This window comes from Hibiscus syriacus, unplaced genomic scaffold (assembly GCF_006381635.1).
Source record: "Hibiscus syriacus cultivar Baekdansim isolate YM2019G1 unplaced genomic scaffold, ASM638163v2 tig00111059_pilon, whole genome shotgun sequence".
Lineage (NCBI taxonomy): Eukaryota > Viridiplantae > Streptophyta > Magnoliopsida > Malvales > Malvaceae > Hibiscus > Hibiscus syriacus.
This window is the reverse complement of record NW_024062966.1, coordinates 1,821,570-1,848,427: the sequence shown is the minus strand read 5'-3', so window position 1 is coordinate 1,848,427 and position 26,858 is coordinate 1,821,570. Positions and strand designations below refer to the sequence as shown.

The following is a 26,858-nucleotide window of genomic DNA, read 5'->3' as shown; positions in this document are numbered from 1 at the left end:
CATGTCATCCACATATACTTCAATCTCTTTATGCATCATGTCATGAAACAGAGTCACCATTGCTCTCTGATACGTTGCCCCTGCATTTTTCAATCCAAATGGCATTACTTTATAACAAAATGTGCCCCACATAGTTACAAATTTTGTTTTTTCCATGTCCTCGGGATTCATTATATCTGATTATACCCTGAAAAGCCATCCATGAAGGAAAACCATGCATGTCCTGCAGTATTATCCACCAATGTGTCTATGTGAGGTAATGAAAAGCTATCTTTTGGACTAGCTTTATTAAGATCTCTGTAATCCACACACATTCGAACTTTCCCATTCTTATTTGGTACTGGAACTATGTTAGCTACCCATTCTGGATATTTAGCTGCCTGTAGGAATCCTGCATTAATCTGCTTCATCACTTCCTCTTTAATCTGCAACAATATTTCTGACCTCATTCGTCTAAGCTTTTGTTGAACAAGTTTATATTCTAGATTGATTGGAAGTTTGTGCACCACTATATCTGTACTTAAACCAGGCATATCTTGATAAGACCAGGCGAAGATATCTTTGAACTCTTAAAGTAGATTTATCAATTCTCGTTTTATATGGGTTGACAAAGTAGTATCAATTTTCACCTCTTTTATTTCTTCATTGGTTCTCAGATTTATAGTCTCAATCTCTTCTTTGTGAGGTAAAATGTGTTTATCTTCTTTTTTTACCAGTCTTAACAATTCAGTAGGAACATCACATTCTATTTCATCCTCACACTTATTGATTTCTTCCAAACATATGGGTCGCTCTAAATTTATCTCATGATTAAATTTAGGAATAAGCATGCTATTAACATTGTGATACCTGCAAATTTAAGTCGGACATATTTCCGAAAGGATATAGTAAATTTATGAAATAAATATAAAGAATGAAAAATAATGAATGTAAAAATGTAAAAAAAATGTAAGGTATAAAGAATGATTGCCATTTGAGAATTTTAACAAAACTTCTTGTATTTGATATTAAGTGAACTTAACATAACTGCCCTTACAAGATAACAAAAACTTTTTTATTCTTGGGCTAAAGCATAAAGGTTGATTCTGAGTATTACTCTGAGTTAATACTAAAAATTACAGGGAGATCCTCAGCAGTCCAATTGTTGAGTGTTTCACCAGGAAGAAAAGAGTGAATCCCAGCCAAGTATTTGCCAGTTTTGTGGTCATTTGTAATCATGTTGATAAATAATCCTTACATAGCTTCCTCAACTATGTTTTTATATTTTGTCAACTTTTCTTCTTTAATAGCATCGACCAGTTGTTGTTCCATATTAACCAGTCCTTCGGATTTGAATGTGGACTTCAAATGAGTGAAATACATACGTTCCCAATGAATTTATTCTCCCTTCAAATCTTACCCTTCTATTTTCACCTCTTCTTTTCATCTCTTTATTCCTTTGCTGAAAATTAGGCTTAAATCCAAGCCCAAAACGATCTTTCTTCATCTTCATACTTACAGGAACTAAGATTCCTTGAAGATTCTTTCCCAAACCTTTCCCAGTTTTAGCTCTTATGCCTAAAGTCTGTCGTACAGTCATCTTAGTGCAATCAGACAGTATGGGATGTGGAATTTTGCTTCCCTCAGCAATAAAGGTCGCATTGACAAATTCCAAAGCTCGGAAAGTGCATTCGAGAGCATCATCATTGGTTTCAATATACGGAGCATCACTTGTTACAAAAGCAATGATTTCTTCCTCAGCTCTTACACATATCAGTTGTCCATCAACAACAAACTTCAATTTCTAATACATCAAAGAAGGAACAGCTCCTGCAGAATGAATCCACGGCCTCCCCAATAGACAATTATATGTAGGGTGGATATCCATTACTACAAAGTCAATATTGTACACGACTGGTCCAATCAACAATGGTATTTCCATTTTCCCCAATACCTCTTTTTGAGTGCCATCAAAAGCTCGCACTACATTCTGATAACTCTTCATGTGCGATTTATCCACCGGCATCCTTTGAAGTATGACCAAATGCATCAAGTTAAGAGCAGATCCATTATCAATTAATACTCCTGGTAAAACATGGCCATGACAATGTGTGGTAATATTCAAAGCTTTCACTGATCCCATTCCACCTTCAGGTATTTCATCATCAGTGAACGTTATGTAATTATCAGCAACTATGTACCCCACAATCCTGTCAAGCTTGTTGAGAGATATATATATCCAGGGATAAATGTTTGATTAAGCACTTTTATCAAGGCATTTCTGTGTACTTATGAATTCATCAACAAATCAAGAATTGAAATTCGCGCTTGTTGTTTATGTAGTTGTTCAACCACACTATACTCGCTATGTTTCAGAAATTTCAATAATTCTTGTGCTTGCTTCTCTGTTACGGGCTCATTGACTGTTGGTGGGGATTCATCATCAAACACTTTTTGAGGTATCACTGTAACTTTTCCCTTTGCTTCTGCCTGTTCTGATGCATTTGATGTTTTGGGAGAATAACACCTCCCACTTCTTGTAAAGAATCCGACTTCACTTACTGATTCCGATATCGAATCCACACTCTGTATTTTCTCTTCTGTTTTTTCCAGAGAAACAGATCCTCCTACCATTGAAACATTGGTAGTATAATTCCAAGGTACCCTGCGGGTATCCTTATATGGAAATGATAAAGGAGTTGTGATAACCACTTTTGATTTTGTTGGAGCAGGATTCACTGTAGATGATTTCACAATGATAATCACGGGATCACTTGTTCTCTGCTTAAGTTTAGAATCTTCTGATACGCAAATGTCATCTTCTTTTTTCCCTGGTTCTTCTTCAAATAACTCTATCTCTTTGTCATCCATCAGTTTTTGCACCAAATTCTTAAATTCAGGGCATAGTTGAATTCCATGTCTCTTTTCTTGATGATATTCGCAATAATTCTCACCTTCATTATGCTTTGGTTTGAATTATTGCTGAATCATACCAGATATGGAGAGTTGTTGAAATATCCAACCAAATGAAGATTTAATTTCAGAAACATCAGTTTTTGCTTTCCTTCTATTCTCTTCCTGAATTGTGTTCATGCTTTTATTTCCATGATTTGGCAATGGATGATTTGGCGTAGCTGGTGAATTGAATTCCAGTTTTCCAGTGTTAATCAAATTTTGGATCACCCTTTTGAATGCCAAATAGTTTTCAATAGAGTGACCCGTAATTCCGTCATGATAAACACAGTGTGCTTTCACATCATACTATGGAGGGAATGGTGGTTGCATGAGAATTAAAGGATATGGCCGGATAACATCTGCCTTTAACAGCAAATCATAGATCTCAGCATATGGTACTGGTAAGGGTGTAAATGAAAGCCTTTCATTTTCCCTGTGAGATCCTATTGATTCCGTTCGATTAGTGTTTGTTTCCTCCTTCTTAACCCTTGGCTGGGCTATCGTAACACTTTTCGAGGTATCCTTGTTGTAGGTGTTCGCATTGTTAATTTCATTCTCCTTTTTTCGGTACATGGGTCTTTTGGAACTAGACCCCTCACTTGATTCAATTTTGCCACTTTTCATGACATTTTCAAAGAGTTCTCCAGAAATAACCAGATCTGCAAAATTTCTGGTTGCATTCCCTATTAAATGGCTTAAATAGGGAGCCTTTAAAGTGTGGACGAACATCACTGTGGCTTCTTTCTCTGATAGTGGTGGCTGAACTTGGGCTGCTGTATCACACCATCTCTAAGCGTATTGTCTGAACGTTTCATTATTCTTTTTCTCTAAATTTTAGAGAGTCCATCTATCAGGGACCATATTTGTAACGTGGCGGTACTGCTCTAGAAATGATTTTGCCAGATCCTTCCATGATTTAATGTGGGCTTTGGTCAGTTGAGTATACCACTTTAATGTAGGTCCTGCCAGACTATCTTGAAAGTAACGAATTAACAATTTCTCATCTTTCACATGACCTTCCATTCTGCGACAAAACATGGTAATATGGGATGAAGAGCATGTAGTACCGTCATATCTTTCAAATTCAGGAACTTTGAACTTGATGGGGAGGATTAGGTCTGGAGCTAAACTCAACTCGTTTGCGTCAAACCCATAGAATGATTCAGTTACTTCTACGGATTTTATTCTTTCCTCTAAGCTCTTGATCTGTATGGTCAATTCTTCATTGGCTTTTTCTTTCTCATTTAGCTCATTTAAATATGGAATTAGATGCTCAACATTAAATTCCCCTATCTTCACATCTGATATAAGCAGATTTTTGCTTGAAGACGCAGGATCTACTTGTTGATTTTCATTAGGTTTGGTCTCTTGAAGTGTTGAGGTGCGAGCATGGATTTGTACAGGTGTGATGCTAGAATGATAAACCAGTTCCGGTGTGAAACCTAAAGAATACATAGGTTCCTGGTTGAAAGGTACATGATTTTCATGAATTTTTCCAATTATTGCTTGCTTCTTGAGGATATCCTCTATTTTCTGCATCATACTTTCTTGTGAGTTTGCAATGCTGACTTCAATTTTCTCTAACTTCATTCTCATCTCTGTTTTTTCTTTATTATGTTATTCTTCGAGATGTTGTATTTTATCCTCCATTTTCTTAGTAGCTTTTCTAGTACCGTAGTGATGTTGAATTTCTTGTTTGGCCAGGGTAACTGCAATTGAAAATCCTTTTCATATTATTTTTTTAAAATTTTACTTAATGAATGTTTATTTTAATGCAAAATAAAAATTATACATAAAGAAAATAATGCAATGAATAATGAATGTATGCAAAAGGTATTGATCCCAAAAAGTTAACTTTCATAGAACAACTTTCATCGGCATACAAAAGTTTCTATATAATAGTTCATAACTACAGATACGACATAGCTTTCCTATTAAGCTCTATGATTTCCTTCATCAGCCATGACATCCTTCCAAACTTAGAAACTGGATCAACGTGATGCTCAATAATCTTTGCTTCAGCAAATAACTCCCCAATATATCTGGCAACTTCGCTCATTTGTACCATGGCCTCAAATATCATACTGTTTCTTTCTTCACTTCTTCCTTCATAGAAATCAGTCGATTTTTGCCATTGCTCATTAGTTCCCTCGAGAGTTTCTCTAACTCAGTGATCTTTACTTGACAACTGTGCAAAGTAATTTCAAGATCTCGGATTTGTCTTCGTAGTGAAGCATTCTCCTCATAACTTTCTTTAAGGTCACTAGGTCCCAAACGAACTTTCTCTTGGAATAGTGATTCTTCAAGTTGCAAAATGTAGGCATTAAACTCTGTGTTTTTATTTCTACACTGATCCAAATCCTCTTCAAGTTTTGTTCGCGTTTCTTGTGTTCTTTGACTAAGCTTCTGGATTTTCACATTCTTGTTTCTACATCGTTGCATCCAATAATTAGTTACCTCTTGTTCTACTTCGAGTCTGGTATTGAAGTTCTTTCTCTCCAAATCCCATTTTTCTTTTTTCAACATCGAACTCTTCAATCTTTTGGCCCATATCTTCAAGTTCGACAATCATATTGTTCATTTCAACTTCAAATCCTTTGAACATGGTGTTTTTCTCATCCTCAAATCGCTCAAGCATGCCATTCTTCATATTTTCTAATTCTTTGGCTCGATCCTTTTCTTTCTGCATTTCATTCATAATCTCGCGACTTTCAGCTTTGTGTTTTATAATTATCTCTCTTTTATCAACCTCAAGATCTTCTATTTTTTGCTTTCCTTTCTCAAGGCTTTTGAGTAAAAGATTACTTTTTCCCTTCAAATCTTCGACTCGGCTTTTCTCAAAGCTCAACTCTTTGGTCATCTGTGTTGCTGCTCTGCTTGATGCTGATGCTCTCCGGGATTTTTGCAGCTCATGGTAATTCTTCTTTAACGTTCTGAACTCACCATCAACTTTTTCTTTATTTCCCTCAGCATTGCACATTGTGCTTAATGAAAGTCAATTTCAACGCCAAGCATAGCTTTTATCTTGTCGCATTTGTTCTAACTCTTTCGACCAATCTTCTCTTTCTGCTTCAAACTCAGCTCTTAGGATTTCAATCTCTGATGGGACTACCCGAATATGATCTTCCATAGAGATATCCTCATTTTGATCTGGTAGAGGAATATTTTCATTTTTCCTAACATATCTCCATTCCTCATAATCAGGAGTTAACATTTCTTTTATTGCCTTGGCTCGAATACAGAAAGTTGTTTTCCAAGTTCTAACGGCCTCCATGATGTTTCTTTTGTAATTTTTGTTGTGAAATGCAAACTCGGATTAATATAACCCAGCAGTCACAGGAATAAATTGACGACCCTCGTACTGCCTTATAACCAGAAGTGGTGCATATCAAATTCCTCCCCCATAAACCAAGCAGCATCACCCAGTTGTAGTCACCAGATTTGTAAAGGAATTCCCTTTGAATTTGCCACGGGGCGCGCCAAACAATGTCATGGCTTTGTAGATTTCGAAGGGCATTTATCCACATGTTTCTTGTGACTTCTTTCGGCCATTCCTGCTCCAGAAACTCTTTAAATGATGAGTAGTCCGTACTAAAGTAACGGTATGAAACCTTTTCTGTCCTCCAAAAATGGCTATGGATCCATACATATAACAATGGTGCACATCCTGAAAATCGTCCACCTCTTAGCCTTCTGCAAGCGCTTAACGATCAAAAAGTCTCTGTTAGAATGGCAGAAGCAAGATTAACCCATTTTGGTAGCCGCTCGAACAAATCTACTATTGCTGCCTCAATGTATCCCAATGCTTTCGGGAAGATGAACATACCATATATACCCAAAGTAAAAAGATCAAATCATACTTTATCATCTGGATGACTCTGAATAATTTCTTTGATGTCGGTCCATGCAATTCATTCACCTTCACTCTTTTGTTTTGTACGAGCCACTACCCATTCCTCTCGTACTCCTGCAATCTTTGCTAATTTAACTCGGAAAGGTTGAGTTTTAACTGACCTTTAATAAATTCGATTCTCCAAAGCCCCTTCTATATGTAGCAAAGTTGTGTACTCTTCAATAGTAGGAACCAACTCCTCCTTATTGAAAGTGAAGCAATTATACCCTGGATTCCAAAATTGAATCAGGACTCGAATCAAGTCATCATCAACTTCGACATAGAGCAAATATGGGATGTCCCCGTAAGACTGATAGAACTGCAACTTCATGTTTGAGTCCCAACTCTCCCATATGCTTAGTAAATCTTGCATATCATTTCTTTTCAGAGAAACCGGAGCATAACTTGTTACCTCGGGTACATAATCATCCTGCAGACTGTCTCCTCCTCGTCTCTATAAGTCTTTAGACCATTGTCTTACTTCTGAGTTTGGAACTATTTGATTTGAACACTTTTTATCCATAGATGAAGGTTTTCCAATAAGACGATTAACTCGAAGATCAATACCTTTAATCCTGTATGATGCTATGCAAACAACAAAAATAAAACAAAACATAAAAAGAAATGAATTAGTTCAAATAATAAAGAAGGGAAAATTTAATTTAATAATATATACGCAAATAAAACAGCTTTCATCATAGCATACTTTAAATAATCTAAATTCACATGCAATTTATTCAGCAGGAAAATAAATAAATAAAGGAAAAAGTTAGAATTCATTTCTCCTTTGTGTACGCCTATTTTGGTATGGCTTTAAATCGGAAGAGTTTCTAGGGTTTACTATATGCTGAGTTTTAGTTCTAAGAGTAAAGGTACCCGAATTGTCCTTGTTAGTGCCCCTTTGGGCTACTAACCCTCAATCCTAGTCCACTACAGACTTAAATGGATCGAGTTCAATTCGATGAGACACATTTCTCTATCCCTGACACGGAGAATAAATTCTCACGAGGATATAGAGCATATGAACCCCGAAAGCTACTTGCTAGGTCTGACACAGAGAATAAATTCTCACGAAGACGTCGCTTTCACTCCCACTTAAAAGGGACAGAACTCAAGTATAGAGCTTATGTTATGCAAGTGTTGTGTGTGAGGAGAAATATTCAAATCCCCGACAAATAAATAAAATAAAATTTAATATCTGAAAACAATAAAAAATAATTAATAAAGAAGAATATATAATAAATATCATAAGTAATAAAAATTTTGAAAGAAAATAATTATAAATTAAATAAATATGAATTTTGAATTTCTAATTGATATAGACAATTTATAATTGATTTTAAAGCTTGACCAAGATCCCCAGTGGAGTCGCCAAGCTGTCGTAACCGGTTTTCGTCCGGGCACGAAATTTTTACTTGGCGAGAAAAATAATGTGGATAAAAAAATGATTTTGATTTAAAAAATATTTTGGGAGTCGTCATCGACCTTTTTGGGTTAGGTAAGTCGAATACCTAAAATGTATCTTTTAAAAGAGATTTTAAGAAAACATCAGTTAAAAGATAAACTGATATGCGTTTAACAAAAAATTCATTCGTTTTAGAAATAAAAGGAGATTCGTGATCGATTACGTTTAGGGAAGGATTAGCACCCCTATAATACCCAAAATTGGTACTCATTAATTATAAATTGTCTCTATTATTGAAAATCTAAAAATTAAAAAATATATTTAATTTATAATCTTGTTATTTCAAATTTATTAATATAATTTTAAGAAAATATATTAATATATATATCTTTATTTTTATAAATAAGATATTTATTTACTTAGAAATATCATAAAAGGACTTCTAGGTACTTTAAGACAACTCATTTCTTAATATTAAAAAATAAATAAATATTAATAAAACATTTCTCTAAAAATAATTAAAATAAATTAATATATAATTTATAAAAATAGGATATTTATTTAGTTAGAATATCAGATTAAAAATCAATAAATATTATTTCTTCTTTTTGCTTAATTATTATAAAATATAACTAGTGGCATTAATCATACTTGAATAATTAATTAAAATTATGAAGCTTACCGACATAATAACAATATTGGACCTACATATATTGCTTTTGAAATTCTATGATTTTGAGATATTTTTTAATCTAATAATAGTAATAAAATATTAGTTAGTGATTAAAAATTATAAGATTATAAAATATTATAATCATAATTTTAAATTATTAAATATAAGTATTATTAATATAATTTAACCATAATAAATTAATCGGGATTAAAGCATAAATTAATAAAATTACATGGCTAAATTTGTTATTTTACCTTATTATTAATTTAGTGACTAAAACGAACTTATATTAAATTCGGATATTAAATTAAAATAAATTAAAACATGTTATTTAGATTAAAATATTAATTATTACAATTATGAGGACTAAATATGTTATTTTACCTAAAATATATATAATTATGTTAATGACTAAATTATAATGTAAATAAAATTTGAATACCGAATCAGAAGGATCACAAGTTTAATTCAGTAACTAAAATAAAATTTTACAGACATGAGATGGCAGCGAGTATAATTTACCTGTTTAATATTACGCATATACCCTAAAATGGCCGGCCCTTAGCAATTTCTCTCATTCTCTTCTTTCCCTATTCTCTCTCTAACTGAGAGAGTTTAAAAACTCTCTCGCCTTTCTCTAAATTCCTCCAGCTGGAGGAAGTCCGACAAGCGCCGGTCACCATTTTCTGGCGCCGATCACCGTCGCAGGCCACCGTCTCCGGTGGCAAAAAAATCCCAAAATACCCCACAACAAAGCTCTAAACACCTCAAAGCCAAAACTAGTCTTAGTTTCCCTTAAAAATCTCATAATCGGAGTATATCTAAGAAAATACCTTCGGTATTTTTGTTCTCTTGTGACGTTTGGTGCTTCCGGCGATGATCGAGGCTTCAAGGGTAAGTTTTCTTTCTTCTCTTTTTCTTTTCTTTGGTTTTATTGCTTGCTGGTGTTGTTGTTGGTTGCTCTTTTCTTTTCTTTTTCCTCTCCCCTTTTATCATCGCAGGTTCAAAGGCTTTTATAAGCCCCAATGATGGTGGATCTATGATGAGTCACCGGATCTATGATGGTGACTCACCATAGATCACGATGTGTGTGGCTGTCTTCATATCTTCTGGAGTCTTTGGTGCGGCGATGGTCATCGTGGCAGCAGCTGGATGGGGAACATAACGGTGGAGTGGTTGAAGGTGAAACATCGGAGCAGTTGGAGGAACATGGTGGTTGAAATCTCCCTAGGGTTGGTGAACCCTAAGGTTACTGCTGGTGAAATATATATCGTTGGATCTAAGTTAGATCCAGCGGCTGAGAAACAAGGCGGCAGCTGGCTGAGATATAAACCCTAACTGAGTTTAGGGTTTTTTATTGGGTTTGGGCCAGAAATATAATAATAATATTTTTATTATTAATAATAAAAATATAATAATAATAATAATAAATATAATAATAATAATAATAAAAGTATAAATAATATAATAATTTTAATAATAATAATAATTAGATAAAAAAATTAATATCTTCACCTAGTAAGGTTTTACAATTTGAAACACCTCAATCTATATTTTTGTAATACTTTCCCCATTTTAAACATATCTCCTCCATTCTTCCACTTAAAATATTTGGTGTTACTGTTTTTATCCAAAACATTGCTCCTAATAAGTCCAAGTTAGATCCTAAATCATTAAAGTGTGTACTGGTTGGGTATTCTTCACTTAAGAAGGGTTATAAATGCTATCATCCTCCTTCAAAACGATTTTTTCCACTATGGATATAACATTTTATGAGCAGGATCCCTATTTCACTCAGGCTGAAATTCAGGGGGAGACATGGAAGGATTTTCAGCCATATCAGGTATCTCCTCCTACTCTTCATTCTCAACCTTCAGAATTACCACCAATTTTGTTCTTACCTACAGATTTGTCACCTGTAACTACTCCCATTGATCCACCGGTAGTACCTATCACTACTTCACCCATACCCACTTTAAATACCCTTCCTGAAAATACACCTACTCCCATTCAAAATATTCCACAAACAACACCAATCAAACAGCTCTGTTTCTATACAAGGAAAAGAAAACATATTCCTGAGGCTGTTTTGTAATCTGATGCTTGCCGAGAATTGGATTTGGGTCCAGCTTCCAAAATAGAAGAAGAAATCAGTAAGTCCACTTCCCCTACTCTAGATGACTTCCCTGTTGCTATTAGAAAAGGGGTTAGACAATGCACCAAGCATCCTACTGAAAAATTTGCTTGTTATAATTCATTGATGCCGTCTTTTCAAGCATTTACAGCAAACTTGGATAAAGAACAAGTTCCCACAAGCATAGCTGAAGCTATAAAGGATTCAAAATGGAGAAGGGTTGTTGAAGAGGAAATTTGTGCACTGGAGAAAAATGCTACTTGGACTGTTACGAACCTTCCTCAAGGAAAAAAGGTTGTTGGCTGTAAATGGATCTTTACTGTAAAGTATAACTCAAATGGTAGCATTCAACGATACAAAGCGAGACTAGTGGCCTGAGGCTTTACACAAACATATGGGATAGATTTCACAGAAACTTTTTCACCTGTGGTGAAGCTGAATACTATTCGAGTACTCCTAAGTTTGGCTGTAAATTGCGATTAGAAATTACACCAACTTGATGTAAAAAAAACGTTTTTCTTAATGGCAAGCTAGAAGAAGAAGTCTATATGAAGTTGCCACCTGGCTTAAAGTCTGTTGAAGGAAGTAACAAGGTGTGCAAGCTCAACAAGTCTCTATACAGGTTAAAACAATCACCCAGAGCTTGGTTCGAGAGGTTCACTAAAGTCATCCTTAAAAACGGCTACAAACAATCCCTCGCCGATCACACTCTTTTCATCAAGGCAACTTCTACAAATAAGAAAGCTATCCTTATTTTGTACGTGGACGACATAATTCTTACCGGATATGATGAAGAAGAGATTTACAATTTGAAGAAGTTGTTAAATAAGGAATTCGAAACCTAGGACTAAGGAAAGCTAAGGTATTTCCTAGGAATGGAGGTGCCAAGGTCAAAAGAAGGACTTGTGATCAACCAAAGAAAATATGTACTTGATTTACTCAAAGAAACTGGTTTTCTTGGTGGTAAGTCGAATGATACACCAATAGAGGCAAGCTTGAAATTTAACAAAGAAGATGGGTCCTTAGTAGACAAAGAGAAATTTCAAAGATTAGTTGGAAAACTAATTTATTTATCCTTGACAAGGCCAGATATAGCATTTCCTGTAAATGTGATAAGTCAACACATGACTAATCCTACTGAAGAGCATATGGCAGTAGCAAATAGAATTCTCAAGTACTTGAAGAAAACTCCAGGACAAGGTTTAATGTTTAAGAAGACACAAGACAGAACTGTTAAGATCTTTATAGATTCTAGTTAGGCCGGATACCTTACTGAAAGGAGATCCACTAGTGGCTACTGCACCTTTGTTTGGGGAAACCTTACGACTTGGAGAAGTAAGAAACAATCTGTCGTTTCAAGAAGTAGTGCTGAAGCTGAATTCAGAGCACTAGCATTGGGAATATGCGAAGGAATTTGGCTACTTAAACTACTGAAAGAACTTGTCATTAATCAAGAGGATCACTTTGAAGTTTTGTGTGATAATCAATCTGCTATTCAAATTGCCAAGAACCCAGTTCAACATGATCGGACAAAGCATGTTGAGATTGATAGGCATTTTATTGCTGATCAAGTTAACAAAAATACAACCACACTTTCATACATTCCTTCAGAAGAACAAGTTGCAGACATTCTTACTAAGGCTTTGCCAAAGCCTGTTTTCAATAAATTCCTATTCAAGCTGGGATTATACAATGTATATTCTCCAGCTTGAGGGGGAGTGTAGGAATTATAGAAATATATGATTATGTAAATATCCTTTAATTAAGGGATTCTGTAAATATTCTATAATCCCTTATTTTAAGGGATCATATCTCCTAGGATTAGTATTTTTCCTTTCTTAGAGTTCCCTACTTTAGAGAGATGATTTGTATATAATATGTAATATGTCCTATTGAAGAGAATAAGAAATTACAGAGAATTAATCTGATTTCTACAGTAGTATTGTACTACCACCCAGCATGAGGCAACCATTTAGCCCACTGTTTTGGTTGAAAAAAATAGAGGCCTCTTAGATACTGCTCAAGACATTGTTTTACCCTTTCTGTTTGACCATCAGTTTTAGGATGGTAAGCAGTACTGAATAGGGTTGTAGTGCCCAACTGCTTCATTAGTTCTCTCCAAAAGAGACTAGTGAATATCTTATCCCTGTCTGAAATGGCCATTTTAGGCTGGCCATGGAGGTTGTAAACATTATCTAGATATAACTTAGCTACATCAGCTGCTGAGTTGGGGTGGGACAGTGCCAAAAAATGGTTGTATCTTGTAAACTTATCTACTATCACCAATATACAAATTTTCTTGAATGAAGTAGGTAAGCCATCAATAAAATCCATAGTAATCACCTTCCAAGCTTGCTGAGGAATAGGTAGGGGCTGTAACAGTCCTGGATTAGGTATATCCTCCACCTTAATTTGTTGACAAACTGTACAAGATCTGAAATAGGTGGCTAATATAGCTTTAAGCCTAGGCATATAAAAGTAAGATATAATCCTCTGATAAGTAGCCTGAGTCCCTGAATGACCTCCATAAGGTGAATCATGTAAGGTTTGAAGAATATGTAGTCTAAGAGACCCAGCAGAACCAATGTATACCATGTCCTTAAATATGAGAATCCCTTTTGAAAATTTCTAATTAGGATCAGTACTGGAATTCATAGTTAATATAGAGATCCAATCTAGGAATGATCAAAGTAGTTCCCAAAGAAAAACACTGACTCTGATCTTCTCATTGCCTAGACAAGGCATATGCTACAATATTTGACTTACTCTTCTTGAATTGAATAGTATAGTCAAGCCCCAATAATTTAGTCAATGCTTTCTTCTGAATTGTGGTGGTTAATTTATGCTCTAGTAAATACTTTAGAGGCTCATGATCTGTTTTAATAACAAATGATTTATTCTCTAAGTAATGTATCCAATTAGAAACTACTAATAAAATAGTAAGATACTCCCTTTCATAAATGGAGAGAGCAACATGTCTAGGACTGAGAGCCTTACTAAGATAAGCAATAGGTATGCCATCTTGAGATAACACAACACCAATGCCTCTTGAACTAGCATCTGTTTCCAAATAGAAACTCTTACTGAAATCAGGTAGAGCTAAAATAGGAGCAACACACATAGCCTGTTTCAGATTTTCAAAAGCATTCAAAGCTGCAGTGTTCCACTTAAAACTGTTTTTAGTAATGGAGCCATAGTCTGTAACAAACCTCCTATACTAGCCAGTTAAACCCAAAAACCCTTGCAAAGATTTTAAAGATTTAGGAAGAGGCCAATTCTTCATTGCTTCTACCTTAGTAGGATCTGTAGGTACTCCAGCCGCTGAAATAATATGCCCCCAAGTACTCCACTTGGGTTTGCCCAAAGAAACATTTGTAGAACTTGGTAAATAACTTATTGGTTTACAAAACCTCCAAAACTAGTTGCAAATGAGTAATATGTTATTCCATAGAATTATTGTAGACTAGGATATCATCAAAGAACACCAAAACAAACTTTCTAAGAAATGAACTAAACAAGTCATTCATTAATGCTTGAAATGTAGCAGGGGCATTAGTAAGTCCAAAAGGCATTACCTTAAATTCATAATGCCCTTGATAGTTCTGAATGTTGTTTTTGTAAATATCCTCCTCTTTAATTCTGATTTTTCAATAGCCTAATCTTAAATCAATTTTTGAAAAATAAACTGCTCCATGTAGTTCATCCAATAGGTCTTCCACAACAGGAATAGGAAATTTATCCTTCATTGTCATATTGTTTAGCTGTCTGTAATCAACATAAAACCTCCAAGTATCATCATTCTTTTTAATTAAAAGGCATAGAGAAACAAATGAACTCTTGCTAGGTTGAATAATAGAGGAGAGCATAGTAGCAATTTGTTGTTTCACATCAGCCTTCTGATTATGGGGAAATCTGTAGGGTCTTATATTAATAGGACTAGACCCAGGTTTGAGAGAAATATCATGATCATGATTTCTTGTAGGTGGTAAACCTTTAGGCTCAACAAAAATAGAGCTATGCCTCTTTAAAAGAGGTTGTAAAGCTGCAGGAATAGGTTTAGGAGTCTCAGTCATACTTAGCAGCACCACATGTCCCAAAATAGGTGCATCTGAGACTGCATTTTCAATAATGTAGCCCCTGAAATCTACTGTAATAATAATGATGGTTGATGTCCTTGTATAACAATATTTTCACCCTGATGGTCAAAACTCATTGTCATTTGATTGAAGTCCATCAAAATTGGACTAAATAATTTCATCAAATCAACACCTAAGACCATATCACTCTCACCCAATTTAAGTAGTCTAAAATCATGTATGGAAGAGTGTCCTTGTATCTGCCACTCTACTTTGTTACATCTTGCTGAACTGTAGAGTTATTGACCATTAGCTACTGTGATAGCCAAGGGGTATAGTATGGTGTAAGCATTTGAATTCCAGCATCAGCCCATTGTGGTGTTAAAAAACTATGGGTACTACCACTGTCAATCAGAATGTTCAATGGTCTGCCTTGAATTATCCCCTGAATCCTTAATGTATTATGGCTAATGCAGCCAGTAATAGCATTCATAGATATCTTTAGGCTCTCATCTTCTTGGATTATCTGCTGGTATGAATCAATAGGTAAAGATTTTGTAGGAATAGTAGTTTCCTCCTTAATCATCATATTTAAATTTCTTGTTTTACACTGATGGCCTAGTAGAAAATTTTCTCCACGCTTAAAATAGAGTTCATTTTGCCTTCTGTAGTCAATAAGGTTCTGTTTAGGATTGGAAACTGATGTAGTTTTAGTGGGTATTGGCACTGAATTTGTCTTGGAAGTATTTATGGGGTTTGGGTAGGGTGGGGTTTTAAAGAAGGCTTCAATCTTCTATTTTCAAACTCAACAGACAATTCATAAAGCTTAGCTTGTTTGCATACCTCAGACAAATTTTTAGGATCTAGAGCCTTGACTCTATGTTTGATGTCTTCTTTAAGTCCACTAATGAAAAGTGATATAAAGAAATCCTCATTTAAGGTAGGATTCTGTAATAACATGTGTGGTTGTAACTCCTCAAACTTCTCTTGATAATCCTCAACAGATCCTTTCTGAGTCAGCTTAATGAATTCTTCCACTATATCAGAAAAAGACCTATCACAAAATCTGTGACAAAGATCAGCTTCAAACTCATGCCATGTTACATGATGTTTCTGTATAATATAGCCATCAAACCAAATTTATACTTTTCCTGTAAGATACATAGTGGCCACTTCAACTCTCTGATCTACAGAAACACTACAGAGAGAAAAATACTTAAGGCATTATCCCTTCAAAAAAATGGTAATTCAATTTTAGGTTTATGCCACATAGTTCCTGAATTGTTAAATGAACCTCCTGGCCCTCTTCTTTCTACTTCTGGACCAAACATAAGAGGTCTAGATTCACTATTCTCACCCATTTGATTCTCATGTCTATAACTGTTCTTAAGGGCCAAACAAGCATCAGGCTTAGCTTTTAAAATCCCAGGTTCATCAGTTTTATAAGTGAATCTGGATTTATCATTCACTACAATCACCAAAATAGGATTCTTCTCCCCATTTTTAGAAGTAATAGGAGTTTGTACCTGTTCATCGACAGAATGTTCTTGCTCACCATTTCTGTCTGTTAAAATCTTTAACAACTCCTCAACATAACCCTGATTAGTAGACATTCTTGATTCCAATGCAGTGATTCGATTTTCTTGAGTTTCCCACCATCTAGGTAGATTAGTGTTATCTTGGCCTTGTTTCACCAACGCAGCTAAATCTTCAATTTGCTTTTGTAGTGTAGAGAAATCAGCTTCAGCCATATTCTGATTCTTCTTTGTCATACCCACTGAAAGTTGTCAGGAATTGAGACTCTGATACCAATTTGTTATAGTTTGAGAGAAATAGAAGAGAAATCGAGAAATAGGTAATAGGAAATAGAGAGAATTTTAGAGAAGGAAATGCTTTTCATTCATAACATGAGAAAAATATATTCATAGCCTCATTTTATTTAGTTACAAGGCTTAACAGAATTTTCTAAGGATTGTCAGCTGGTTGTCTTTTCTAATAGACTATAACAACTCATTTATCTTTTTCTCTTTTACAGATATTGGCTATTGGACTCGGGCTGCTCCAACTTCTCCTGGACCGGTTCAGCCTGCTCCGGTTCATCCACTTCAGAAGGTAAGTGAGAATTATCTTTCCCTCATGTGCCTCAATCCCCAATTCTTCCTCTTCAATCCCTAACCCTCGCGTCTCATCCCCCAATTCCTCTTTGTGCTCTCGTCTTTCTCCTTCCACCATGACACATATATACAATCGAGACTGGCACTTTTCCTATGAGCATTTTGAAAATTTTCCTCGGAGGGTTCTCTTGTCTTCCCTGGAATAGCAATGTATCACGAGAATTGGGCTCATTTTATTGTCGAAAACTTCACTGGTTAAAGAGTCTTGGTTCGTTCGCTTATATAGATTTATTTCTTCAGGTGGTACAAAGGACTACAAAATCCTTATGGACCAGTTTCATCTTGTATCTACTGCTTTTATGGAACTTGAAAATGGGTCAGTTATTTTTTTTCTTGATCTTTCTCGTTTATGAAGATTTCAATGCAATGCTGATTTATTTGTTTACTTTATTGGAATTTGACCCCCCCAAAAAAAATCAACAATTCTCGATCGATTCTGTAGTAATCAGGAGGCAATCGAGGACATTACGAAGAGAATGGGTTCAGGGATGGCAAAATTTATTTACAAGGAGGTTTTACATGCATGCATTATTTATTTTCACCTGCTCATTATTTATCTGAAATATTTGAAAACTGGAATGAACTTTACAAATGGGTTTACCAATGGACATTTTAATATGAATTTGTTATATTTGTCAAGACTAATGAGTTACTGAGTGCTGACCTATACCAGGATGTATGAATGAGAAAAAGAGGCTTTTTTGCTTTAGATATTTGACTATTGTAAATGAATTTTTGTTTGCCGAATATCAATCTCGGGTTGATCTCTTCTAGATTGTCTCTTGCCATATGTAAGAACTTGACCTTTCTAGCTTAGCCTAATCTGTGCAATATCTATGCATGAATACAACTCTTAATTGTGTTCATATTATCCTATTTATGATCCTAGGATCTTTTATTGCAGGTAGAAACAGTCGATGACTATGATGAATATTGTCACCATGTAGCAGGGCTTGTGGGATTAGGTCTATCCAAACTTTTCCATGCCTGCGGGTCAGAAGATTTGGCTCCCGATTCTCTCTCCAACTCAATGGGTTTATTTCTTCAGATATGAACGAAGCAACATTTCTCATGCATGGATTTTGACAGTTGTTTAAAGATATGTTTCTTTAACCTTGTGTTTTGGGTCTAACAAAATGTCAGAAAACAAATATTATCCGAGATTATCTAGAGGATATTAATGAGATACCAAAGTAGCGCATGTTTTGGCCTCGTGAGATTTGGAGCAAGTATGCCAACAAACTCGAGGTATGCTTCTGTTACACCTTCCATCTTAACTTCCACTTAAAAGTCGTAACCAAATTCCATGCCAGTTTGGGTAACTTTTAAATTCATATGAATCTATTTTTTGGAACATCTTTTACACATGTGTTTCTTATATTATAGTTTCACCCGTAAATACGAGAACTCAGTCAAGGCTGTGCAGTGATTGAATGACATGATCACTAATGCTCTAATTCATGTGGACGATTGCCTGAAGTACTTATCTGCTTTACGTAATCCTTCAATCTTTTGATTTTGTGCTATACCTCAGGTTTGAGACAGTATTTCATCACTTCTTTTTCACTCTTGTATATCGATTTAGTTGCATGTCATCTTTGACAAATATTGATCTGTTCAAGTTTATCTCTATTTTCCTTGTGTCCGTCAATTACTAGGTCATGGCTATTGGAACACTAGCCATGTGCTTCAACAACATAGAAGTCTTCAGATGCGTAGTGAAAATGAGACGTGGCAAGTTCATTAGTCTTCGGATTGGTTTTCTTTGAAGTTTAAACATCAGAGGCATCAACCCTTAAAGGGGTTGAAGTTCTTTCAACTTGTTTATGTAAATCGAATTTGCCACTTTGTGTCGAACATTACTTGAATTTATCTTTGGCTGTGTTTCCAGGTCTCACTGCGAAAGTCATAGACCGAACAAACACGATGGCTGATGTCTACTGTGCTTTTTATGATTTTTCTTGTATGTTGAAAGCTAAGGTATGCAATTCTTCTTAATATTTTGGTAATGGTATACCAACTTAATCCGAGCACGATAATGTCATCATATTCATATTCATATTCTATCCCGCATTCTAGGTCGACCGTAACGATCCCAATGCACAAAAAACGTTGAGCAGACTAGATTCAATCCTCAAGACTTGCAGGCACTCTGGGGTCCTGAATGAAAGGTCTACCAAAGTTTCATATTTATTTGCTTTATTTTTGTTATTTCGTATCATCATACTTGAAAAGACATTTTTACGAGGAAATCTTACATTATTCCGAGTCAGTCCAATTACACTGCACTTCTGGTGAGTTTACCGTGACCGTTTTCCGGCATCCTTTTATCTATATTTCCAAGGATACGTACTGATTGGCCGTCACCCTTTTCATTATATTGGCCGTTATTTTGGCTAATCGGATTTCCAATTGGCCTAACAACTAGTAAGTTTTCTTACCCGTATAATGAAAGTGTTATCATTTGTAGATAGATTTTTAAAAAAAAAAAGTTACACAAGCTGGGTAAAAAATCCGTTGTTTCTTTCATTTATTAAAATATTAATTAAGGATACAAGATGGTTTCTTGATACCTAGAGATGGACCTCCCTTTTTAAATTCTCATAGAAATGTATATATTTTTTATTGATGATTTAATTTTGTATTCTTGAAATTCTATAATTTCGTGCAATATAATTTCTTAAAAGTTTGTATTGTATATAAAATAATGTGTCCATCCAGATCGATATAGCTCGTAAAAATAATGAATTTCACCGTGATGTGATGGTTTCACTTGTCGTTTTCCTTTGTGCAGGGCCATGTTTTATTGTTAGAGGGCATAATGAATTTCAAGTCTTTAGACTTGAAATAACAAAAAATGTAACAATTTCGTCGTCGTCTTTACTCTTTGTTCATATAAAAACACAAGTTTTTAAAACATATATCATTCTGAGTGTATGAAAAATGAACTCTTCATGTATATTTGTAGTCCGCTGTAGCTGATTATTAATTATACAACAAAAACACAAGTTTTTAAACACATATAAATAAATTCATTCAAGAACATAAATAAATTGAACGAGTCTTATGCCCTGTTTGGTAATGCAGTCTAAAAATAATTTTAGTTAAAAAAGCTCGTATTGATTATAAAATTAATGTCAAACGGACAAAAATTAAAAGAATACATAATTTTAAAATAATAAAAAAATTAAAATTTCTATCTTTTTCATTTCAACTTTGTGTTTAGAAGTAAATTTATATTTTTACTCTTACTGATGCATGAGCTCCATTATATTTTATTTTTAATACTAACATCCTTAAAAATTAATTTATTATTTTTAGCAATGTCACACCCAAATTTCGGGGTTAAATCTTTTTCTTAACTTTATTCCGAGTTCAATTTGAGATTTTGATTAAATTTGAGGACCAAATTGAATTTTTCATTAAATTTGGGACAAATTCACAAATTAGGAAGGACTTAACGACTTATAGCATAATTTTGTCATTTCCTAAATGTGTTGGGTTTAAAACCCAAAACTAAAAACCTGGGTACGGTTAAGAAAAGGCATTACCGGAAATGTTATTATTTTTTTAATATTTTCGGTAAAAAATTACCTAAAACATTATTATTTCTACCGGAAATGTTATTATTGGATTTTTTACCGGGTTTGTTAAATAGGTGGTAAAGCGCTACCTAAAACATTAATTTTTCTACTGAAAATATTAATATTGGGCACTTTACTGGAAATGTTAAAAAAATTAATGTTTTAGGTAAAAAAATAATGTTTTAGGTAATTTTTCACTAGAAATGTTAAAAAAATAATAACATTTCAAGTAGCGTCTTTCCTTAGTCGTATATTAAGACTGCGGTACTGTATAATTTCCCCATAAACCTTCCCCATTTGAAACCTCACTTTCTCTTTCTCTCCAAACTTTCCTTTTTAGCAACTTTTAAAACGGTGTTCGTTGCTCCGTTTACTACAACACTTGTATCATTGGATTCTTCGTGTCACATTGGGTTCACAGGTGTTTGTTTATTCATCATAGTTGCTAGCGTGTGAAGGGGTGAGGTGAAACAAAATTTTTGACGTTATCGAATCGAGCTCCCCGCCGTTCATTGTTATGAACCAAGCTAGGTAAGTGTCTCAAAACCAGTTAAAATGAATTATAGTATTTTTCTAAAATTTTTCGATATTAAACGTCGTCGCACGCCCCTCATGCACTGCACTTGCACGTGGGGCTTATCCATCGCCCAGGTGGGCTTCTAAAAGAGGGTCAACCCATAACCGACCTGATTTCCCGATCCAACCTGTTCGACCCATCTGACCCATTCGGCCCAACCAGATAGGCCTATTTTCGAACCGCACCTAACTGGTCCAAACGTACCGAACTGTTGATTGTTGACCAGCGTTGACTTTTTTTGAAAATCTCCCTTACGTTTTTTGATGTCCTGAATCTAATTTTGCGGTCTGTTTTGTCAAATTCTAACCCAAAAGCCTGGAATTGAGCCCGTTAAATCGAAACTGCTTAGTATTTTTAGCATCTGCATAGTTATTTGGGATTTAATTATAGGATTAATCTAGGATTATATTTTTATGAAGGTACTCATGATTCCCTTAGCCGAGGGCCGACTAGGTTCGACACTTTTCGTTCAGCAGATTCGTACGGTCCACGTTCTTCGATAGCTACTCGATCTAATACTGTCGTCAACCGTGATAGTCAGACCCAAGAGTAGGCTATCGTTCCAGACTTCTCAGATCGATGCATATGTGTTCCTATTGGTGTTATAGTGTTGTTTTGAAATATCTGTCTAAATTGTTTTAAATTTCTGATTTTATTAAATATTTTGATTGCATGATATTTTATTTACTATATACTTCTACCATAATCTTTGGTTAACTTATTCCTATATATGATTTTGGTATATGGTATGTTTTAATGTTTTAGTAAATTAAACTATTGTTTTCACTCAAATACATATATATCTACCATCATTGGGGGTATGATTGGAGGTAGTATCTCAGACTTAATCTATGACTTATAAAACCTTACCGCAGGCTCCTCTACTTTGTGCATAAGGTAAGTCCTTACCACAGGCCCTTATGTTATTAGTATAAGGTTCTTATTGGGTGTACATGTGGGTGTAAGATTGAAGTTCGGATGAGGGTAGTATTCATGTTTTCAAAACCTATTTTATAAATCAATTTTTATCGAAGTATTTATATAAATGTTTTTATACACCGCAAAGAGGACATTGGGCTTTATAGCTCACTCTTTAATTTTTAACCTTTCAGATACTACCAGTCCATAGGCTAATAGACTTGGCATCATGAGGACCTGCAGTTCTCCATTTTGTACCCACTATATCTTTCTATATGTCTTTTATATTATATCTTGGTGACACATTTTTTACTATTGTTTTTATGTATCTATCTTATCGATATTTTGTTTCTGGACATGTTTTATACAAACTTACGATGATAGTATATGTATATGTTTACCGTCTGAACTTTACTGTTGCACATTTTCACATTTTTACCGTTATACGAATTTTTGTATATTTACCATTATACGAATTTTATTCACTGAAAAATGATTTTTGTATACGACATGTGACCACCTAGATTCGGTCGTAATGTCCAGGCCAGGTCTAAGGGGTTACAAACAATTTATTTTAATTATTTAAAAAATAAGTAAAATTCAAAATTTATATAATAAAATATTAATAATGAATTATATAAATATATTTTTATTATAATTATATTTCTTATTTGAATTTTTTATATTTTTATTATAGTTTAAATTAATATAATTTGTGTATAATAATATTTTATGAATTTATTATAGTTTAATTGATATAATTCTTATACAAATGTAAATATAATTTAAATGTTATATTTTTAATCTACACATAATGTCTGTAATGAAAATTTTCTTTTCAAACCCATTTTTTAATAACAATTACTTTTGAACTAACATTTTAAAAAAAAATAATTTTTACGACACTTTTAAAATTCACTTTTCACTTTTCAAAAGTAATGTCAAATTGACCCTTAACAAATAATTAAGAAAAATATTATTAATTATATAACAATGGATAGATAAAAACAAGATTTTAAACATAAATACTTAAATCATATTTCTTATGTTTTAAATATTAATAATTTGATTATAACTAAAATTAAATAAATACATATACAAAAAATATTAATTATATAATAATAATTGAAAAATTAAAACAAATTCTACGAGATTTAAGTAATTTACTAAATAAACTTTAAATGAAAAAATCATAAACGAGTTTTGATCATCAACAACGAATAAGCCTTGATGGCGTTCGGTTCATTCAATAAACAAACTTCAAAATCTTGTTTGTGTTGGCTTAATTAAATTGAAAAACAAACAAAAATCAAACCATTCAAGAACTATTTATCAAACATGAACCCTAAAGATGAACTGAAACGCAAAAACGTATTCACATATTGAGAAGAAAATTTCTATTTGTGACGAACTCTCCAACTCAAATACACATATAAGCACAAATAAACCACCAAAAAAGAGAGAGAAGATGCACATACAAAATCAGTCTTCCCGGACACCAACACGCAGGGAAAGTGTTAGAAAACTTCTGCTACTTTGCTTGCAAGGACACGGTCCCTTCTTTCGATGTATCCGAAAGGGAACCAACCCGCTTTCCCCTTGCATTCACCCTCAGCCCAGCCATTGTTCGTCACCTGTAAAAGACCCACGAGTTTATACAAAATGGATCCTTGGATTTATACTAGATGCTAGGAAATCATATACGAAAGTAAAATTGTTAAAACTTGAGTCGTCGTCAAACCTTTCGCACAACTACATAGTCACCAACTGACAAAGATAGCTCCACATCGGTTTCACCGTTATATGTGTGCATGACCTGTAGTAATACATCGATTAGTTGGCCATCGCACAGATTAAAGCAACTTGTTGATCCCAATCTGCTGATGGTATTTACGAACAAGTCACAAACCTCGCCTAAAAAGTAGCCCATGCTGTCTGTTGACCCATTAGTTGTTTGAGATGCATAAACTCCATTAACTTCCTCATATGATGGAGGTGGAGGTGGAGGTGGAGGCATGGTGTCTACACTTGGGGGAGGAGGTGCTTCAATTCGTTGTCGTTCGGATCTCATCTATTAAGATGGAGAAAATTATATGGTAGTACTAATATTGCACCGTAAGTTTCAGCAAAAGAATATTGAGAAATGATTCAGTAGCATGTTCATACTTCGGCATCAAGATGATCGAGTATCTGAAGGACTCGTTGATGATATGTACGTTCAGCTTCAACCTTCCGATTCAAGATAAAATAGGAAAAAAATATTAAAATTAAGTTCGCAGACATTTAAAATAAAATTAAAATTTTATACAGAAGGAAATTTGCATTACCATAGCAATAAGTCTATGAAGTGTCAACCTCTGCTGTTGAGCTTCAACAGCAGACATTGCTGCGGCAGCTTCTTTCCCCAATATTGCCATGTTTGACATCAGATCTTGCAGTTTTGTTTCCACAGATTCCAGTTTCATGACATTCTCAGGATTTCCTGGTGTTTCCCTAACTCTTGCTTGGCGTTTTGAAACTTCGATTGCCTGTCGTATGTTCAAGAAATGGTGTAACTACGTAGTACAATCAGCCTCTCAAATTTAAGATTTCATAATCATCAAACGCAAGGAATCTTCCCAACTATTATATAGAAAATAGAACACAAAACATCGTGAATAGACCTGCAATAAGCCCATCTTCCCAACTATTAGCTGGCTTTCCAGCCTTTCACGTGATACCCCTAATTGTTTGGAACTATATTTACATAAATGAGTGTATATTCCTCAGAAACTAAAACAGGCAGGTATTCAACCAATCAGCAGGGAATTGATAGCTTATAAAACCTGTGCTTCAGCTTCTTGTCGCATTCTGTCATAACGCTGAGCAAGATGTCGTGCATCCTCCAAAGGGGCTCCCATTACCATTGCTCTTAGTGGCTCGGCAACCTAACATTCAAATCATTGAAAAAATATCCAGATGATTTTATGGTCTATTATATAATTAGGGATAAAAGATAAACAAATGTAAAAATGAGTAATCCATGTACAGCTCATCGAACAACCAATATTAACAAAAAAGTTTTCTTCCATGTATTCATGAACTTAATAGACTAACTTTCTACGGTTTTATGTTCTAGTAATGAAAATACTAACACCAACCTGTGTCCCAAGAGCCTTTAGCAGATTCCCACGTTCTTTCTCCATTTGAGCTCGAGCACGTCCATAACCTAATGCAGCTTTCGATAATGTATTACCACTGGTACAAGTATTTTCAGAACCATATTTCCTGCTATCATCAGACAACTTTGTCCCTGTCAAGAAAAGATGTACATGACAGAACAATAATGTCAGTTCCATTGAATTCAAAGTGGAAACTTTTAAAAATTAAAAAATGCTTCATGAACTCGCCTATTTCAACTTGTTTGGACCCAGTGACGATATATCCTTCGACACCACGGACGATATCCCTTTGAAAATGCTGAAACACAAAATTGGCAAAGGTAAATGAAGAGAACACGGGAGACAAAATCTGATGCAGTAGAACAACTTAGCAACCTTGCCAGCACGAGTCGAGACATAAAGCTTCTCAAGCTTCTGATGTTGCTGGAATTCTGCCTCATCAGTAACTACATTGTCTGAGCCTACATATCCCCCGAACTGTTTGAAGACAGCCTGGAGTAACATTCAGGAGGAAAAGTTAAAGAATAAATTCAAAAGAACAAGAACATAGTAAGGCCTTCAAGTTAAAACAAGATAAGCTCTCCGCGTATATGGCAATCCGAAACAAATAAAACATACTGAGGAGTTTCTAACAAATTGCAAAAGGAAAAAAGATAAACAATTTACATTTATTTTCACTTTTATCATTCGATTGAAACACAATATTTCAAAAGACTACAGATTTCAATTTCAAATTCCATCCTTCAACTTCAAAAATTTCAATTTAGCTAATAATATAACATTCAATAACTCTTCATTTTCAGTTTAATACTCACACAACAACTACTCCAATTATTTCCGAATTATTTTGATCCGATTCACGAATCATAAACGCGCTATTAGGCACGTGGAAATAGATCCGACACTTACTTGAAATTCGAACACTGATTCGAAATTATGCAGATTAAAAAGAAAATCAGATCGACGACAAAACGCAAATATGTGTGTGTATGTGCGCGAGCGCGTGAGCGTGAAAAAATATAGAGATACATCATGTAGGCAGCTGAGAAATAGGCGTTGACCTGGATCTAAAGCAACTATGAAGAAAAATGAAGTTCGAGTTCGAATTAGGATAAAGAGATAGATGGACCTGTTGTTGGCGGGCGACTTGTTCACGGAGTCGCGTAGCTTGTTTTCTGATCGCTTCCATCCACCGGAAAGCAAAACGGAGCTTTTTTTCCGATAGATTCAAAGAGCAATAAACGGAGAAATCGGTAAACGGTTGCCTTGGGATTTGGGAATTTTGATCTATTTATTTATTTTGCTGTTTTTGAGATGGTGAGGGTGGTTA

The 26,858-nt window shown here is 34.5% G+C and overlaps 1 protein-coding gene and 1 pseudogene across 2 annotated transcripts; one reads left to right on the top strand and one right to left on the bottom strand.

Annotated features, from left to right (window-relative positions):
- LOC120151513 overlaps positions 1–19,716 on the top strand; it is a 30,708-nt pseudogene extending 10,992 nt beyond the window's left edge.
- A 4,008-nt stretch (positions 19,717–23,724) lies between these two features.
- On the bottom strand, positions 23,725–26,858 carry LOC120151523 (SH3 domain-containing protein 2-like). Of its 2 annotated transcripts, XM_039163941.1 has the most exons (11): positions 26,658–26,858; positions 25,904–26,020; positions 25,757–25,826; positions 25,508–25,659; positions 25,193–25,294; positions 24,695–24,895; positions 24,534–24,596; positions 24,277–24,438; positions 24,109–24,183; positions 23,856–24,001; positions 23,725–23,817 (listed from the first exon to the last, which is right to left on the bottom strand). In XM_039163941.1, exons 1-10 carry the CDS (start codon positions 26,715–26,717, stop codon positions 23,885–23,887), a joined length of 1,119 nt encoding a protein of 372 aa, XP_039019872.1. In that variant the 5' UTR covers positions 26,718–26,858; the 3' UTR covers positions 23,725–23,817; positions 23,856–23,884. The 2 variants fall into 2 exon arrangements, with proteins under 2 accessions (XP_039019872.1, XP_039019871.1); XM_039163940.1 differs by having other exon boundaries at positions 23,725–24,001.